The following is an 18,522-nucleotide window of genomic DNA, read 5'->3' on the forward strand; positions in this document are numbered from 1 at the left end:
GCCGGCTGACCCACTTGCGCCGACATCGGCGGGGTGGGGGGAAACCGTCGTGCGCGATGATGTCACCCGACGACGTCGCACGCGATCCGAACGAATTCGTGGGTGCGTGATGACGTCAGGAGGTGAGGCGCGAACGTGCTGACGTCACGACGCCGGCATTAAAAATTTGGGGCGGGGCGCGGCGGTTGGGGGGGTTGTGGGGGGGTTGTGGGGGGGCGGGGCGCGGTGATGACGACGGCGGCGATGACGACGATGATGGCCGCCGCGATGGCGGCCCCTTCTCCGTGCGCGTCTCAGCAGCGAGCCCCGCGCGGCGCGGGCGCGCGGCGCCTCCCGTGAGGAGGAGGGTGGTGAGGGTGGTGGTGGTGGTGGAGCTCGTGCGGCTGTGCGTGCGTGAGTGGGAGGCGGTGGTTGTTGTTGTGAGACTGGAGAGAGAGCGAGCGAGGGAGGCGATGCTGTCGCGCAAGAAAAGTCGACACGAGGCGAGCAAACCCAGCGAGGTGCAGGGCCGGTACCTGAAGCGGGAGGCGGCGCCTTTCCTCAGGAGTGAGTCCCGCGCGTGTCTCGTGTGTGTGTCCTGTGGTGTGTGTCCTGTGGTGTGTCTCGTGTGTGTGTGTGTGTCTCTCGTGTGTCTCGTGTGTGTGTCTCGTGTGTGTGTCCTGTGGTGTGTCCCGTGTGTGTGTCTCGTGTGTGTCGTGTGTGTGTGTCCTGTGGTGTGTGTGTCGTGTGTGTGTGTGTCCCGTGTGTCGTGTGTCCTGTGGTGTGTCGTGTGTCCTGTGGTGTGTGTGTCTCGTGTGTGTGTGTCCTGTGGTGTCTCGTGTGTGTGTGTGTCTCGTGTGTGTGTGTGTGTCTCGTGTGTGTGTCTCGTGTGTGTGTGTCTCGTGTGTGTGTCTCGTGTGTGTGTGTCTCGTGTGTGTGTGTGCGTCTGTGGTATCTGTGGTATGTGCGTCTTGCGTGTGTCCCGTGTGTGTGGTATGTGCGTCTTGTGTGTGTGTGTCTCTTATGTGTGTATGTGGTGTGTGTGACCTGTATGTGTGTCCTGTGTGTTTCTCTGCGTGTCCCGTGGTATGTGTGTCTTGTGTGTGTGACGTACGTGTGTCCTGTGTATGTGTCGCATGTATGTTGTGTGTGTTCTGTGGTATGTGCGGCTTGTGTATGTCTGTTGTGTGTGTTCTGTGGTATGTGCGGCTTGTGTATGTCTGTGTTGTGTGTGTGGCTTGTGTGTGTCGTGTGTTTGTGTCGCATGTATGTTGTGTGTGTTCTGTGGTATGTGTGTCTTGTGTGTGTCCTGTGTGTGTGTGTGACGTGCGTGTGTCCTGTGTATGTATGTGTCGCGTGTATGTTGCGTGTGTGTCCCGTGTGTGTTTTTTCTCTGTTTCGTGTGTGTGTTCTGTGGTATGTGCGGCTTGTGTATGTCTGTGTTGTGTATGTGGCTTGTGTGTGTTTGTGTCGCATGTATGTTGTGTGTGTTCTGTAATATGTGCGGCTTGTGTATGTCTGTGTTGTGTATGTGGCTTGTGTGTGTCGTGTGTTTGTGTCGCATGTATGTTGTGTGTGTTCTGTAATATGTGCGGCTTGTGTATGTCTGTGTTGTGTATGTGGCTTGTGTGTGTCGTGTGTTTGTGTCGCATGTATGTTGTGTGTGTTCTGTGGTATGTGCGGCTTGTGTATGTCTGTGTTGTGTATGTGGCTTGTGTGTGTTTGTGTCGCATGTATGTTGTGTGTGTTCTGTAATATGTGCGGCTTGTGTATGTCTGTGTTGTGTATGTGGCTTGTGTGTGTCGTGTGTTTGTGTCGCATGTATGTTGTGTGTGTTCTGTGGTATGTGCGGCTTGTGTATGTCTGTGTTGTGTGTGTGGCTTGTGTGTGTCGTGTGTTTGTGTCGCATGTATGTTGTGTGTGTTCTGTGGTATGTGTGTCTTGTGTGTGTCTGTCGTGTGTGTGTGACGTGCGTGTGTCCTGTGTATGTATGTGTCGCATGTATGTTGTGTGTGTTCTGTGCGGCGTGTGTGTTCTGTGCGGCTTGTGTATGTCTGTGTTGTGTGTGTGGCCTGTGTGTGTCGTGTGTTTGTGTCGCATGTATGTTGTGTGTGTTCTGTCGTATGTGCGGCTTGTGTATGTCTGTGTTGTGTGTGTGGTTTGTGTGTCGTGTGTTTTTGTCGCATGTATGTTGTGTGTGTTCTGTGCGGCTTGTGTATGTCTGTGTTGTGTGTGTGGCTTGTGTGTGTCGTGTGTTTGTGTCGCTTGTATGTTGTGTGTGTTCTGTGCGGCTTGTGTATGTCCGGTATGTGTATGTGGCCTGCGTGTGTACGTGTCGAATGTATCGTGTGTGTTTTTCTATGTGTGTGTATTTTGTGTGTGTGTGTGTGTCCTGTGGTATGTGCGCCTTGTGTGTTTGTTAACTTGTGTTGCTATTGTGCGTCTCTGTGTGTTAACTTGTGTTGCGTTGCAATTGTGTGTCTGTGTTAACTTGTGTTGTGTTGATATTGTGTGTCTGTGTGTTAGCTTGTTGTGTTGGTATTGTGTGTCTGTGTGTTAACTTATGTTATGTCGGTATTGTGTGTTACCTTATGTTGCTATTGTGTGTATGTGTGTTAACTTGTGTTGTGTTGCTATTGTGTCTCTGTGTGTTAACTTGTGTTGTGTGTGTGTTAACTTGTGTTGTGTTGGTATTGTGTGTCTGTGTGTTAACTTGTGTTGTGTTGCTATTGTGTGTCTGTGTGTTAACTTGTGTTGTTGCTATTGTGTATCTGTGTGTTAACTTGTGTTGTGCGTCTGTGTATTAACTTGTGTTGTGTTGCTATTGTGTGTGTGTTAACTTGTGTTGTGTTGCTATTGTGTGCGTGTTAACTTGTGTTGTGTATGTTAACTTGTGTTGTGTTGCTATTGTGTGTCTGTGTGTTAACTTGTGGTGTGTGTGTTAACTTGTGTTGTGTTGGTATTGTGTGTCTGTGTGTGTTAACTTGTGTTGTGTTGCTATTGTGTGTCTGTGTGTTAACTTGTGTTGTTATTGTGTGTATGTGTGTTAACTTGTGTCGGTATTGTGTCTGTGTGTTAACTTGTGTTGTGTTGGTATTGTGTGTCTGTGTGTTAACTTGTGTTGTGTTACTATTGTGTGTCTGTGTGTGTTAACTTGTGTTGTGTTGCTATTGTGTGGCTGTGTTGGCTTGTGTTGTATTGGTATTGTGTGTCTGTGTGTTAACTTGTGTTGTGTTACTATTGTGTGTCTGTGTGTTAACTTGTGTTGTGTTGCTATTGTGTGGCTGTGTTGTTTTGTGTTGTATTGGTATTGTGTGTCTGTGTGTTAACTTGTGTTGTGTTACTATTGTGTGTCTGTGTGTTAACTTGTGTTGTGTATGTGTTAACTTGTGTTGTGTTGGTATTGTGTGTGTGTGTTAACTTGTGTTGTGTTGGTATTGTGTGCCTGTCTTGGCTTGTGTTGTTGGTATTGTGTGTCTGTGTGTTAACTTGTGTTGGTATTGTGTGTCTGTGTGTTAACTTGTGTTGTGTTGCTATTGTGTGTCTGTGTGTTAACTTGTGTTGTGTTGTTATTGTGTGTCTGTGTGTGTTAACTTGTGCTGTGTGTCTGTGTGTTAACTTGTGTTTGTATTGTGTGTATGTGTGTTAACTTGTGTCGGTATTGTGTATGTGTGTGTTAACTTATGTTGTGTTGCTATTGTCTGTCTGTGTGTTAGCTTGTGTTGTGTTCGTATTGTGTCTGTGTTAACTTGTGTTGTGTTGCTATTGTGTGTCTGTGTGTGTTAACTTGTGTTGTGTTGCTATTGTGTCTGTTTGTTAACTTGTGTTGTGTGTCTGTGTGTTAACTTGTGTTGTTATTATGTGTATGTGTGTTAACTTGTGTCGGTATTGTGTATGTGTGTGTTAACTTGTGTTATGTTGCTATTGTGTGTCTGTGTGTGTTAACTTGTGTTGTGTTGCTATTGTGTGTCTGTGTGTGTGTTAACTTGTGTTGTGTGTCTGTGTGTTAACTTGTGTTGTGTTGCTATTGTGTGTCTGTGTGTGTTAACTTGTGTTGTGTTGCTATTGTGTGTCTGTGTGTGTTAACTTGTGTTGTGTGTCTGTGTTAACTTGTGTTGTGTTGCTATTGTGTGTCTGTGTGTGTTAACTTGTGTTGTGTTGGTATTGTCTGTGTGTGTTAACTTGTGTTGTGTTGCTATTGTGTGTCTGTGTGTTAACTTGTGTTGTGTTGCTATTGTGTGTCTGTGTGTGTTAACTTGTGTTGTGTGTCTGTGTGTTAACTTGTGTTGTGTTGCTATTGTGTGTCTGTGTGTGTTAACTTGTGTTGTGTTGCTATTGTGTGTCTGTGTGTGTTAACTTGTGTTGTGTGTCTGTGTTAACTTGTGTTGTGTTGCTATTGTGTGTCTGTGTGTGTTAACTTGTGTTGTGTTGGTATTGTCTGTGTGTGTTAACTTGTGTTGTGTTGCTATTGTGTGTCTGTTCCCCTACTTGTATGTTGTGTTTTTGTGTTGTGTTTACGCTGCGCTTCTGTCGACTGCTTGCGTGTGGTGTTGGGTTTGTGTTTGTTTGTGTGTCTCGTGCGAGTGGTGTTTGTGGCTGTTCGCTGTTTGCGTTCATCGCACATGTACACGGTCTGCCTTGTGTTGTCGATTGCGTGTCTTGCTCTGTATTTACGTTGTATTTACGGTGCGTACTGTGTGTTTCGCGTGTTGTGTTCCTGTTTGTACCCTGTGTGTGTCTTGGCATTGTGTATGTTGCATTGTGCTGCTTGTGTTTTCCATGATACGTGGTATTGTACCACAGGTTAACGTCTAAATAACAATGTGCTTATTTTTGTTGCAATAAACGTGTCTTTTATTTGTACAGGAACGCCTCCCCAAAGTCTAGGGACACTTTCAGAAAGTCCCACACTCAGATGTTCGGCCAATGTGTGTGTTTTAATTACATGTGGCAGGAACCGTGAGGAGGTGGCTATAACTCTTTATTATTATTATTTTACCAACGAAGACCCACTGAGCTATATATATTTTGAGAAGCGACCTAGTTATGACAAATGTGGAAATTTACAGCGGCCGAATACTCTAAACGCGTGATGTTGATTCTAAATGCGGAAGGGAAAACCGGACGACCCGGAGATTATTCCACGCGACCACGGCGGGAGAGAGAGAGACACGCAGACTCCAAATATACAGCAGCAGGCGTCAGGGTCGGGATCGAACCCACGAGATTCAAAGGTCCGCACAGATGGGTTCACAAACCCACACGGTCAGCCAAACCCTTGTTCATCTACAAGCCCGTGCGACGGTGCACTTGTAAGATGTTCCCATGCACACGTACAGACCTTTTGTCAATCCGCTGCTGTATGACGGTCTCTGGTTACTTGACCAAACTTTACCAAGCAGCCCCACACCGCGATGACGATGGTTCTCTGAAGCAGGGGGGGGGGTGGAACCTTTACTTTACCGAGGAGTCGAATGGGACCTTTGGTGGGCTACCAGCCATTACGAGACGGCGTTATCCGATAAACCACGTGAGAAGCGGCTCGCCTTTACCGTGCGAATGCGATGGCCGGCGTCTGCTTCCCTCGCGTTAACACGACGGTAAAGTCAACGCGTAACGCGCCGTCGCACAGTGTCCCCTCGCTCTCGAAGAGAGAGAGAAAGAACGACCTTAGAGGCACGAGGAGGGTCCAGAATCAGAATATTTATACTGGAAGAATCCGATGAGCTATAAAGCTCTTTTTCACAGGTGTCCAGCAGAACCGCAGACGGGGTGGGAAGGCAGCAGCCACGCGATGAGCCGGCGTCATATTGCGTGGGTTTTTGTTATTTACGGGAAGACCAGAGAACCCGGATAACAGGGGGAGAACATTCCACACGGCAGGGCGCCCGTGTCAGGGATCCAACCCAGGCGCTTCTTGCCGTGATGGACGAGCGTCTCCGCAGCCGCCAGCCGCCCTGCCGCGCAAAATGAAGGCCGAAGGTTTTCCTTCCTCCGCTGCGGCGCTTCCAATGCGCGCGTCTCTCTCGCTTGTGCTGCCCCCCCCGTCCACCCCCCCCTCCCCCCCAGACCTCATGCCCTCGTTCATCCGGCACGGCCCCACCATTCCGCGGCGTGCCGAGGCGGGCGCGGCACCGTCCGGTTACGGCGCCCAGGACGGCGCCGGCAACGCCGTCGTCTCGTCGTCCGCGGGCGGCGGTGGCGCCGGCGTCTCGCGGAACACCAGCTTCCTGAGGGGGGGCCAAGCCGCGGAGAGCGGCTGGCGGGAGCACCGGCGGACGCCCCCCCACGGCGCCTACAGCTATGGAGCGGCGGCGGTGGCGCCGCGGGAGTACGGTGAGGAGAGCGCCGGCGTGAGTTCGCGAGGCGGGGGAGAGGATTGTACGGCGACGGCGTGAGTGCGCGCGTGCACGTGATCGTGAGAGAGTTTCTGATACAAGCCCATGACGGGTTGGCCTGGGATTCGCCCGACCTTGTCGGAGCCGGAAGCCAAGCAGGTTCCGGCCTGCATGGCGCTTGGATTTTCGCGAGCGACCGTTGTGCGTAAAGCAGGCGGTCCGAGGCTGCAGTGGAGCTATGTTTTTGCTGCTGCTGCTGCTGCTGTTGTTGTTGAGATTACGCTTGTTTACCCAGCAAAGCCTCGCTGAGTGTTAAGGTTCCTTTCAGGAGGTCTCCTGCCAAGTTTTCGTAGCACGTTGCGGCGATGCTGCTTGCTGCTGCTGCTGTGTGATCCCGATTGAGTAATTTGTGGGTAACTTTTCAAGTTTGGATGGTCACGACGGCACGCGATGGCCGATCCGTGCGTGGCATAAGGCAGCGCTGCCAATATCCATTGATTAACCGTGCCACAGCGTCGCTTCCCCGTGTACAGTCTGCACTGGGCAGCGTGGTGAAGTACGGTCATACAGCTCCTGTGGCCTGCACGGCATTGAATAGGCCCTCAACCAGCAGAATATCGACAAAAGAGCCGTACTCTAAATGTAAATGATCTTTCTCATTGTGACCCCCGATGCCAGAGGGAAAAACGATAAAACGCACGCTCACATTTCATTGATTGAAAAATTATTCGGTGTTATGCGCGCGACGCACAGCTTCATGGCGATCGTTAGAAATCTACTTGAATCGATCGTAACGGATACGTTGTGGATAGCCTATTAGCAGCGACATGCGGAGGAGGCAGGTCGGTGGTGTCACAAAGTCTTTCCATTGTCGGGGAGGCGGGGACGTGAGCGAGCTCGTCCGACGTAAGGTTCACCGCCTGATGACGCTGGGTGTAGTCTCCGGCGAAACTTGGAGCTAAAAATATTTACATTCCGCTTGCTTATGAACGTTTTTGCTGAAAAAACAATTGATCGGGGCAAATTTGCCTACGACGTGTCAACGCGATTTGATTGGCTCTGTTGGGGTGGCGGAGGGTTACAGTGAAGACAAACCGGCATGATACACTACGCGACGACAATCTAACCCAAAATAAACTCATTTTGGATCATAATATTTGGTCGTGAAAGCCTCCGCATCACATCAAGGCGCTCGAGCCTTATCCGAGAGTGACAAAATCATTATTAAACAATTATTATTTCCCGCACCTCCAACTGGCACCGTTGGCTACGTATGGTGCGAAAGAAGTTCAACATACAGCGCATACGTACAAGTGGCTGAAACCTGGGTTCAGAACCCAGGATCTTAAAGGTGCCAGCTCACAGCTCTGACCTCGGAGCCTAAATGAAACTTTTTTTATTTTACCAGGTAAAGCCCACTGAGATATGAAGCTCTTTTTCAGAAGCGACCTGGCCACAAACAATAACTCAACGAAGTGGCTAATCACGTGGAAATGTATAGCAACCAAATACTCTAAACGATATCACGGGGAGAGAGAGACACGCAACCTCCAAATAGACAGCAGCAGGCGTCCGGGTCGGGTTCGACCCCACGACCTGCTGTATACCAGGCGAGGTAGTTAACATCTCATAGCCACCGCGGCAACCTTGGCCACCCGGCCAATCACCCCACACCACAGACGAACGTTTGAGTGGCGGCCCCCGTGACCCCGTGCTTCGCGTGCGATTCAGACTACGTCGCCGCCGACCAGCAGGGAGAGAACGGCTCCGACGGTGCCCACTACCTCTACCCCGCCGACCCCTACTACGCCGACGAGGGCCCGCAGAAGCAGCCGGCGCCGCAGACGCACCGGCGCGTGCCGCCCGACCCCTACCAGGACGACTACCGCGGCGGCGCCTACAGCGAGGCCTACCAGCCGGCGGAGCAGTACGGCGCCTCCGCCGGCGCCGTGGGGCCGGCGGGCGACCCGTACGGCGTGCAGGCGCGGTGGGGGCCCGGTGCCGCGCAGCGCAGGCCGCAGCAAGGTACGCCGGCAGCCTACGGCCCTGTGACGGAAGTGCCTTGCAGCATTCCCTCGTTATTCGCGACGAGGGATACTTTTTTTTTATGAATTACTTTAAGTAAATACTTAATAAGTTATTAAATACATAAATTATCATAATAGCTCTCTCATCACGTATCTCTTCACTTTCTCATGAAACATTCTCTCTCATCGCTTAATCCCATCACTTTCTTTCTCTCTCTTGATACAGTAGTCATGTAGAGTTCCAGATGCTCTTCGCAGACAGCCAAAATCATGGACAGCGAGTTTGCGAATAACAAGGGATTTGCCGTACGGAGTCGCAGATGTCACTGTCGCACCTCCGACCTGACTGTTCGTCGAGTGGCGGGCTGTTGGGCTGGGGGCCTGGTGGGCTGGTGGGCTGGTGGGCTGGGGGCTGATGGGCTGGTGGGCTAATGGACTGGTGGGCTGGTGGGCTGGGGGCCTGGTGGGCTGATGGACTGCCCTGTTTATTGACGTCCTCCTCTCTCACAGGGCAACCTCGCTCGGTCGTGAGCACCCAGTCGGTGAGAAGCCTCGCGGCGGCCTCTGCTTCCCAGCAGCAGCAACAGCAGCAGCTGCCGCCGCCTGGCTCGGCCGGTCCGCCAGGTCCCGACGATCTCCCGCTGCCGCCGGGTTGGACGGTGGACTGGACGATCCGCGGGCGCAGGTGAGGACGCTGCAGTTCGTGCCGTGGAGACGTCAGCAGGGTGGTGGGTGTCCTGTTCACCGCCCGATCTCGGAACGCGCGAGCGGGTTCAGCGTTTATTTTATTTAGAGAGGCGTAGTTGTGCCGCTGTTTTTCAAGACGTTGTAACTCACCGCAGAGAACTGTAGTGACAGGACCACACTCCGTGATAGCTGGTGCCAAACTGTGCCACGCGTAACCTCCCTCGTGTGGCCTTTTACATCCGTCATCGGAACAGGGAAATGGTAAACTGCAGTGGTGGTATTCTTAGTTCTTTCGGTAAAGTCACATTGAAGGGAAACAACAAAATAATAAAATATATATAAAACAATAAAAATTCTCACGACGTTTCGACCATAACACAAACGGTCGTCTTCAGGTGTGTTGGTGTTTACATCACTGTCATCCCGTACGGTTTACCCCGTATTCTTGTACAGGCAAATAAAATTTTCAGGTCCATAGGGCGCACAGCCGTTTCATTATGGGAAAAAAAATGCCTTTGTTTGTGTTTCTTCCTTGTGTTGGGACTTTGTTGGGTGAACGTTGAGATTTATAAGGGGCACGGGGTGACCAACAAGGTCTGAATTGGTCTGTAATAAGGTAGGGCAATGATCACGGGTTAACAGGTTTAGTGGTGAGCGTACAAGTGGTGAGTGATAAATGTACTAGTGGTGAGCGTAGTAGTGGTTATTGTCTATTTGTTTGTGTTTCTCCCTGGTGTTGGGACTTTGTTGGGTGAACGTTGAGATCTATAAGGGGCACGGGGCGACCAACAAGGTCTGAATTGGCCTGTTACTAGGTAGGGTACTGGGTTGACAGGTTTGTGTTTGCTGTGCCCCCTTCCAGGTACTACATTGACCACAACACGAACACCACTCACTGGAGCCACCCGCTGGAGAGGGAGGGCCTGCCCCCGGGCTGGGAGCGCGTCGAGTCGCCCGAGTTCGGCCTCTACTACGTGGACCACGTCAACCGCAAGGCGCAGTACCGCCACCCTTGTGCACCTAGGTCCGCTCCGACGTAAAACGAGTGTGTGCGCGTGTGTGTTCACTTGTGTGGGGGGGCGGCAGTGCAGCGGTTAGCGCTACGCTGCGCTACGAACCTGGCAACCCGAGTTCGATTCCCGCTCACGGCCAAGATCAGTGACGATTATTAAACCGGTCCTGGGCCACCCCTAGGTCGACTGAGCCTCAAATGAGTACCTGGTGTGGTGCGTAAAAACATCGCCACTAGGGAGAACAAGGCGGCCTTCATAGGTGCTCGCTAACAGCACTTGTCCCAAAAGTCTGTTAAGGCTATACGGGGGATCTTTGTATTTGGTGATGGTGTTATGGTGGTGGTCATCAGTGGATTTGTTGGTACGGTTGAGGTGATGGTGTTTGTTAGTGGGGTTTGTGTATGTTGTTGGTGGCGTTGTTATGACTGTTAACACGTCACCAAGGCGCTTGTGCCAAGAAATGTGCTCGTTAAAGCCACGTGAAGTGTCGAACGCCCGCTGGCAGGAGGTCACGGGGCAGACTCGGGTGCCATGGGTTGACTGACTGAGATGACTGGCTGATGCACCACCTGTGACAAACATACACACACACAGGGCTGCACTTTATTTTCATTGTTAGCCATTCCTTCGGTCTGTGCGGCAAGCCGACAGTCGTTTTGCTATCGTTTTCTGTTTGCTTGCGATCCATCGGCGAGGCTAACACACAAGTAAATTAACCACTCTGGTTTGAGCCAAGGTCTCGCCGTTGGGCAGAGGGCTGTCGAGAGCTACTCGGGCCTCACCCCCCCACGGGAGCCGCTCCGGGTTGGTAACACCTCGTGCCTCGCCGCAACAAGGGCTTTGTTTCGATCCGCGTGGAGTTTGTCTGTTTTCCCCCGGTTCGACGCAGTGTGAATGAGAGTGTGTTTGTGTGTTTGCGTGAGTGCAGTGGAATTTGTTTGTTCTCTCCCTGTTCTGCGTGGGCTCGCTCCGGGTTTCTCCAGTTTCTTCCCACAGCTACAAAAACACGCACACACACACACACTCGCACACGCACACACTCGCACACACACACTCGCACACACAATCACAACAACAACAACCGCCATTCGCCACTAAGTGGCGGTGACGTCACCACGACGCTTGTGCCAGGCCATGTGCACCTTGAGGCCACATGAAGTGTCGAACGCCTGCTGGCAGGAGGTCACGGGGCAGACCCAAGTGCCACGGGTCGGCTGACTAAGATGACTGAGATGGCTGGCTGATGCACCACCTGTGCCCCCTACTGTGCCAACCTGCTGTGCTTTAGCCACCTGGCGCTCCGCTCGTTGTTGTGAGCGTCGCTCCTCCGCCCTCCGTTGTTGTTGGAGGGCGACTGCCTCCAACTGCCCAGTAGCGTCCTTCACGAGCCTCCTCCACAGAGGCCGATCTTGACACTGCTGGTACCAGTCATCGGCAAGTCCACTCAGCTCCACGTCCTCCTGTACCACATCACTCCATCTCTTCTCTAGCCCGTGCCGCGCCCGTTTAGCCCCCTCGCACACACGCACTCGCACACACACACAATCGCAGTCACACACACTCGCACAATGTGACTGGAATTGAGCAAACATCATACTGCTGAAGTATCACCGACAAATTACTCCGTTGGGGTCACTCACAGCAGGAGCGTCGCCCCCTACTGTGAAAACTTGACAGGACCCTCCTGAAAATTGGTCCTGAGTGTGAGGCTTTCCGAGGTGAACGAGCGAAATAATAATAATAATTGGTCAGCAACAACAAAGTAGCAAGGGAGAACGCAACTTTGGTTTGCGACGTTCGCGTAACCACCGCCGTCGTGCTCTGTCGTTGCTCCGCAGCATCCTGCGCTACGACCAGCCTCCGCCCATGCGCGCGTTGCCCCCGATGCTCTACAACGCCCAGCCGCCGGTGCGGAGCCAGCCGGTGCTGGTGCCGGCCAACCCCTACCACAGCGCCGAGATCCCCGAGTGGCTGCTGGTGTACGCGCACGCCCCGCACGAGTAAGAGCTCGCTCGTTTGTTTGTCCGTGGCGGACGGCACTTTCGCGCGCTGCCGCGGTCGTTCACTGGCAGGATGGCGCGCTCTCGCACGTCCGTTTGGGCGCTCGCCCGCGCGTATGAAGTATTGCTCGCCCAATCGATCGATCCATCGTTTTGCGCTGATGTACGCTCGCTCGTTTGCTCGCGCCCTCGGTCGTTTGCTCGCACGGTGACCACCACCTTCACGACTTGTACCATTATCACCACCACCACCAACCACCCGTACCACCATCACAACCAACCACCATCGTCACGACCACCACCATGTTCGCCACCGCAAGCACCTTCTCCGCCGGCGCCAGCCACGCCGTCACGACCACTGCCGATGATCTCCACCGTCACCTTCGCCGCCGCCACCTCAACCTCGCCTAACCCTTCCCGCTCCGCCACGCGCGCAGGTACGACCACAAGCTCAAGTGGGAGCTCTTCCAGGTGTCGGAGCTGGACACGTACCAGAGCATGCTCATGCTGCTCTACATGAAGGAGCTGGAGCAGGTGGTGCGCTCCTACGAGGACTACCGCCGCGCGCTGCTCTCCGAGATGGAGGCGCGGCAGCATCAGCAGCAGCATCATCATCAGCAGCGACATCAGCAGCAGCAGCAGCAGCACTGGTATGGCGGCCGGGCCCACGCACCGTCGTCATACCAGCAGGGCTACGGGACCAAGGTGTGAGTCGTCGTCATGGTGATGGTGGCGGTGCTCGTGGCCGGACGTCGTGGAGAAGACAGAGCCGCGGCCAACGTGGAGGGGGGGTTGACGACTGCGTGTCAAGTCTCCACCTTTGTTTTGTTTGACCAGGTGCGAGGAGAGGCGCCTTGAAGTGACGGCGCTCGACGCGTATAAAATTTAAGGAGTCTCTTTCGCAAGAGTGGCCCCTGTGGCATCATTGTGGGTCTGTCAGCAGGGGGCGCCGATTGCTATTTTATCGTTCCGATGGAGTCCTAGATCTCTCGCGATGCTGTCACGCTGGTGTAACGGTTAGCGCGCTCGACTTGCGATCCAGGGGTCACCAAATTCCATTCCATCTCCCGGCGCGGCAGTTAACGCCACCCAGAAGCAAAGATGGGTTCACCACGGTTAGTCGACGGGCGGCCGTTGTGGTGGGGTAAAGTGTGAGTACACAGACCTCTCCTCACGTGTCTGGGGCTCCCTCCGGTGGAGGACAATCCCATCCCTGCCAGCAGTAGCACGAGAAATAAAATTGTAGGGCTGCACCTTTACCTCGTCGTAGATCTCGCTCCGTGAAGGGGCACGCTCTCGCACGCCTGCTCACCCTCTGGCTCTCACACCCCCTCGCGGTGGGCTTGGGAAAACAGGAGCGCCGGTTTACTCCCGATAATCCGTGAGCGGATTACCGTGGGCTGCGGATTTAGCCCACCTTGCCAAAAAGTGAATAGCAATCTTGACGCGCACGCCCTGGCTTCATTGCGAGCAGCACCTCGCTCGTCGGGTGGAGAGGGCTGGAGGGCGAGGGGGGGGGGGGAAACTTCACTCTTGGCGCCCTCGTGACGGCAAACCCCAAACTCTGCTGGGTAAACACCTCCTGCACTCTGCGTAGCCAAACGGCGAATCCGTTATCCAGGCCACCTTCCCCTCACTTCCAGGCCTTGGGAGAAGTCGAGAGTCGAGCGTAATCGAGCGGGGCACGGCAGCGCACGCCTGCGGACCGAGCGCAGTCGCCGGCAGGGCACGCGGTTCATCCCAAACCCACGTGGGCTGTGAGGGTTGGCCTCGTAGATGGCCGTGCAGCAAGTGGGATTGTGAACCCGTCTGTGCGGACGGTTTGGGTTCTCTCCAGCTCGCCTGGCTTCCCGCCACACACGACGCAGAGCGACTCTGTCGCTATTATAAATGGGGAAAAAGGGACCGCTGGTGTCGGCCTCTCCGTTACAGAACGGCGGCGGCGGCGGCGGCGGTGTTTTTGACGGCGGCGGTTATTCTTGGGCGCGGTTGCCGCGTGGTTCATTCTTCTCCACGCCCGCGAGCGCGCTCGGCACCTCGACGGCGCGGCAACGGCTGCCGGAGGACAACGCCACGGAGAACCCCCCTTCCCCGCACCACGTCCATCGGAATCCCCCTCTCGGAAGGAACTTTTCACCCGCACCGCTCTGTAAAGAATTCACGGTCGGCCCTGCCCCCCCCCATTTGTTTTTGTGCGAGTTTCAGCCTCCGCAACCGAACTAGGCCGTATTTATTATCATCATTATTCAATATCGTTCGTACTCAACTGGTTTTCCCTTGCAGCCGTCGGCGATCCTGCCGCGCAAAAGACCCGTCGGGAATCGCTACGCGGGGCAAATGGGCGGGGCCCCCCCCCCGTCCCGTTCAACCACGAGGCGGCTGAGACGCGGCCGCGAGGGACGCGTGCGGCCCGTTAGGAACCCGTGCGGCCGCCGATCTCGTTCCGATTTACTTTGATTGCGGCTAATGCCGGGCGTCTGCAGGGCTCGCGTGCTTACGCGCGCACGCACGTCTACGCGCGCGTGTGGCGCGCCTGACAACGGATGCAAAAACAAAGTTACGCGGGGACTTGCGAACACCCCGTTCGCCAAATTCACTCTCGCCGCCAGCAGCGCTGCACCGTCACCTGTGGCCGGTGAAACCGTGCCGAGGCCTCGGGGCTCTTGCGTCGGTGGAGACCTCCTAGTGGCGGCGAGGGCACGGGGCCTTGCCGTGCCACAGAAAGCGATCGAGAGAGACGGGGGACACGCGGAGAGAGAACTTTTAGCGCAAAGACTGCGGCTTTCCCCGCCCCCCACCCTCCATCTGCTGTCGCGTTTGCGAGTGGCCCGGCGTAACGATACAATATGCAAGACGGAGGCAGGGTTGTTGTTGGCACTTTAAAAAAATAATAACAATAAACGCCCTTCCCGTTTGCGTTGCGACTGTTATATGCAAAGCAGGTAAACGGAATTCGCGGCTGGAGGTGTAAACTGTCGGTGTAAATATGAGGGGGATTTGCGCTAAATACAACAAGAGCAAGGGAAAGGTTCGCCTCGGGGTGGTTCCGGGAGTTCACGCAGCGCAGAAACCGCCCCTGCCGAGCGGTGTTTGAGAATGGCAGTGCCATTGCACACGTGTACAGGGGTGCGGTCCTGCTCATCTTGCGCTAGCGCGCGCGTGCGTGTGTGTGTATATATATTTGCTTAAGGATGCTACAGTGGCGGTGTAATGGATAGCGCACTGGACTTGAAATCTACAGGCCACCAGTTTGATCTTCCGGCGCGGCCGTTGAAACGACGTGGTGGGGGGTGGGGCAAGTTTCCCCACATGTGCCGCTGGACGGGAGGTGATGGACGGGCGAGGCTCGGCGACGTCGATCGGCACGAACAGCTGCGTCACGGAACGTGGCCGCTATTTTTAAAGGGGTGGGGCCCAGTTATCGACCACAATGAAAAGGAAACGACGACTGCCTTTCGATTAATCCATCAGCTCAATTGTCTCAGTCCTTGTGCATCTTTGAAAATGGTTGCTGGGGAGCCGCAGCGTCCCGATCTGTCTCGCGTCGCTCTCGCGGAGAGGCTGCCGTGGGCTGCCGACAGTCTCGCCGACGTCATCGAAGGTGGCTGTGGCCCCACTGGCAAAGGCCGGAGCCTCTCGCGCGCTCATTCGGATGTCCCAAGAGGTTCCGCGGTGTCAAAGGCCGGAGCCTCTCGCGCGCTCATTCGGATGTCCCAAGAGGTTCCGCGGTGTTCATCATTGCTGCTGCTCGCAATCCCGAACATCCAAGTGCCACGAATGAACAAGTTCCAAATTGGTCAAAGCGGAAGAGGACGTTTCGCTTGCCCACTTCTACGACCTATTTTCCACCACCGTACAACCAAACCGAGCCGCGCCCAGCCAGCCTGACGTGGCCCAGGTGGCACCAGGTGGTTTTCCACTACGGGAGGCGACCCGTGCTGCTCGGGTAGCGCACAGTGAACGCGGCGTAAGCCCCCGCCGCGTGGCCCCGAGCCAAATTCAGGTGGCATGCGAGGGAAGCCTTTCACGGTTTGGTTCTGGCTCGGATCGGCATATAGTCGGTGGAAAAACCACCTGTACCGTAATGTGTGTACGTTGAACTTCTTTCGCATCGTACGTAGCCAACCATGCTAATCGGAGGTGCGGAGCAAGGACAACAGAATAAACGCAAAACGTAGTTCTGAAGAAATTAGTTTTCAATTTAGATTTAAAAGTGTATAGCTCCAGTGGCTTCCTAACATCGGAAGGGAGAGCGTTCCAGACGGTCGCAGAAGCTCATTTGAGAGCGCGCGATGCGGTGACCGTCTTTGTTCGATGGCCAGCCAAAAGCCGCTGGCAAAGGGCCTCATTCTAGCTTTGCTCGAGTGTGCGAGTGGGGAATCGGATTCAAACAGTTTCTCAGGGGTGCCGGATCGGCATCTCTGACACGGCCATTATGAACATTCAGAAATGTAAAATTAAATTTAAGAAATATATATTGGCTTTATATATGTATATAGCATTACTATAAATTATTTAGAATAAACTTGCCGGCTGGAAGTTATACTGATGACGTGAATATAATAATGAACAGACTATTAAGACGATAATCCTTTCTATGCATATCGTAGAAATGTGCAGCAGGAGCTTTGCATACAAGATATTTTTAGGTTAGTGAGTGACCTGTTCAGCACCTCGCTGTCAAACACTTTTCGCTGAATTCCAACATCAACACGCGACGTTACTCTCACCTCGGTGTTCAAGTCCGTTAATGAAGAAGCCTTGCAGCCAGGTTGCGCGACAATGTAATCGACACATTGGCGCGTCTCAACAAAACCTGTGTAAACAAAACCTGTGTAAACAATACCTGTGTAAACATCGCACAGTCTCGTCGGGTGGTGGAGAGGAGGGCCATTCACAGGAAATGTGGCATGAACCACCACCACCATGGCCTCATCCAAAAATCGAATCTGGATCCTCGTTTCGGCTACAAAAGCCTCCGTGTTGAGTTGTAAACCGTCTTTCATCGCTTTAGCGCCGTACTCGGCCGCCCCTGTCACAGCCAAGGGCCTCTTCGAGTAGCCGAGGTGCGTGGTGGTGGGGAGCGGTGGCGCAGCGGTGAGCGCGCCGCGCTACGAAACTGCCCACCCGAGTTCGATTTCCGCTCACGGCCACCAACGTCAATGACGGTTATTTGAACCGGTCATGGGCCTCCCCTAGGTCGACTCGGCCTCAAATGATTACCTGGTGTAGTGTGTCATCAGTGGGGAGACAAAGACGGCCGGGCGTGGTGCTTGTCGCCCCCACCCCCTAGTGTGCCACAGTGCCGGCCTTCGTAGGTGTTGCTCGCTCACAGCACTTGCCCCTAAAGTCTGTTGAGGCTATACGGCGGAACCTTTGTCTTTGGCGATGTGTGGTTGCCCAACAGAGCTGTTTGAAATTCCTATTTGGCCCTCGGTAAGGGGTAAAGTTCCTTACCGCTGCCCTAAATGAATTTGAGACTCGATAAAAAAAATCCCGTCTGAAGCTGTAATATTTCGGCAGTCTGGACTTTAAGCAATACAGAAACAGGCACCCATTTTAATCGACGTTTCACAAACTGTAAAAAAAATACACTTTCAATAGGGCTTTTTGTGAACTACAGCTTTGTGTAAATAACTTATTGCGTTATCTCTTTGAGTTTTAATCCCGTAGGCTTCCACACAATTGGTTTATCGGACCTAATCGCCTGGATTTGACCCCAAGGGAACCGATTGTGAATCCCTCCGAGTTATTTTGGAATGGCAGGAAGGAGGAGGAAGAGGAGTTGGTTGCAAAAGCAAAGGAATCCATTCTGAGATGGCTTATATATACTTATATACACATATATAAGTGTATATATATACCCGTCTTTGGTTTGTCTTCTCGTTTTGCAATGCACGGGCTGTTTTATAGAAACTGCTGTATATTATTTGTAAATGTCTTAATGTGGACAGGGAGGTGTCGAAGATTATGATGATGATGATGCTACGATTTGAGTGACAACTACTACCGCGTGGAATAAATGGATCGTGTAAATGGTCGTGCCTGGCTCCTGTCGTGATGAATGACGGCACGGCACCCCGCACGGCACCCCGCACGGCACCCACAGCACTGAGGGTTGATTCTGGTGGGAGGGGAAGGTGGTTGTGGGGGGGGGAGGTGAGAGAGGGGGGTGGGAGGTGGGTGGCTGGGGGGAAAGAGGGGGGTAGGTGGCTGGAGGGAAAGGGGGGTGGGTGGGCGGAAAGAGGGGGGTGGGTGGGGGGAAAGAGGGGGGAGGGTGGGTGGGTGGGTGGGGGGAAAGAGGGGGGAGGGTGGGTGGGTGGGTGGGGGGAAAGAGGGGGAGGGTGGGTGGGTGGGTGGGGGGAAAGAGGGGGAGGGTGGGTGGGTGGGTGGGGGGAAAGAGGGGGAGGGTGGGTGGGTGGGTGGGGGGAAAGAGGGGGAGGGTGGGTGGGTGGGTGGGGGGAAAGAGGGGAGGGTG

At 53.7% G+C, this 18,522-nt stretch overlaps 1 protein-coding gene across 1 annotated transcript; it reads left to right on the forward strand.

Moving 5' to 3' along the window:
* Positions 1-232: 232 nt before the first annotated feature.
* On the forward strand, positions 233-18,084 carry SAV1 (salvador family WW domain containing protein 1). Its single transcript, XM_076052028.1, has 8 exons — positions 233-546; positions 6,049-6,315; positions 8,049-8,342; positions 8,855-9,029; positions 9,894-10,055; positions 11,883-12,044; positions 12,482-15,708; positions 15,765-18,084. Exons 1-7 carry the CDS (start codon positions 453-455, stop codon positions 12,753-12,755), a joined length of 1,428 nt encoding a protein of 475 aa, XP_075908143.1. The 5' UTR covers positions 233-452; the 3' UTR covers positions 12,756-15,708; positions 15,765-18,084.
* The last annotated feature ends 438 nt before the right edge of the window (positions 18,085-18,522 follow it).

The sequence above is a fragment of the Petromyzon marinus genome, chromosome 53 (genome assembly GCF_048934315.1).
Source record: "Petromyzon marinus isolate PM22_M1 ecotype Great Lakes invasive population chromosome 53, UKy_Petmar_22M1.pri1.0, whole genome shotgun sequence".
Lineage (NCBI taxonomy): Eukaryota > Metazoa > Chordata > Hyperoartia > Petromyzontiformes > Petromyzontidae > Petromyzon > Petromyzon marinus.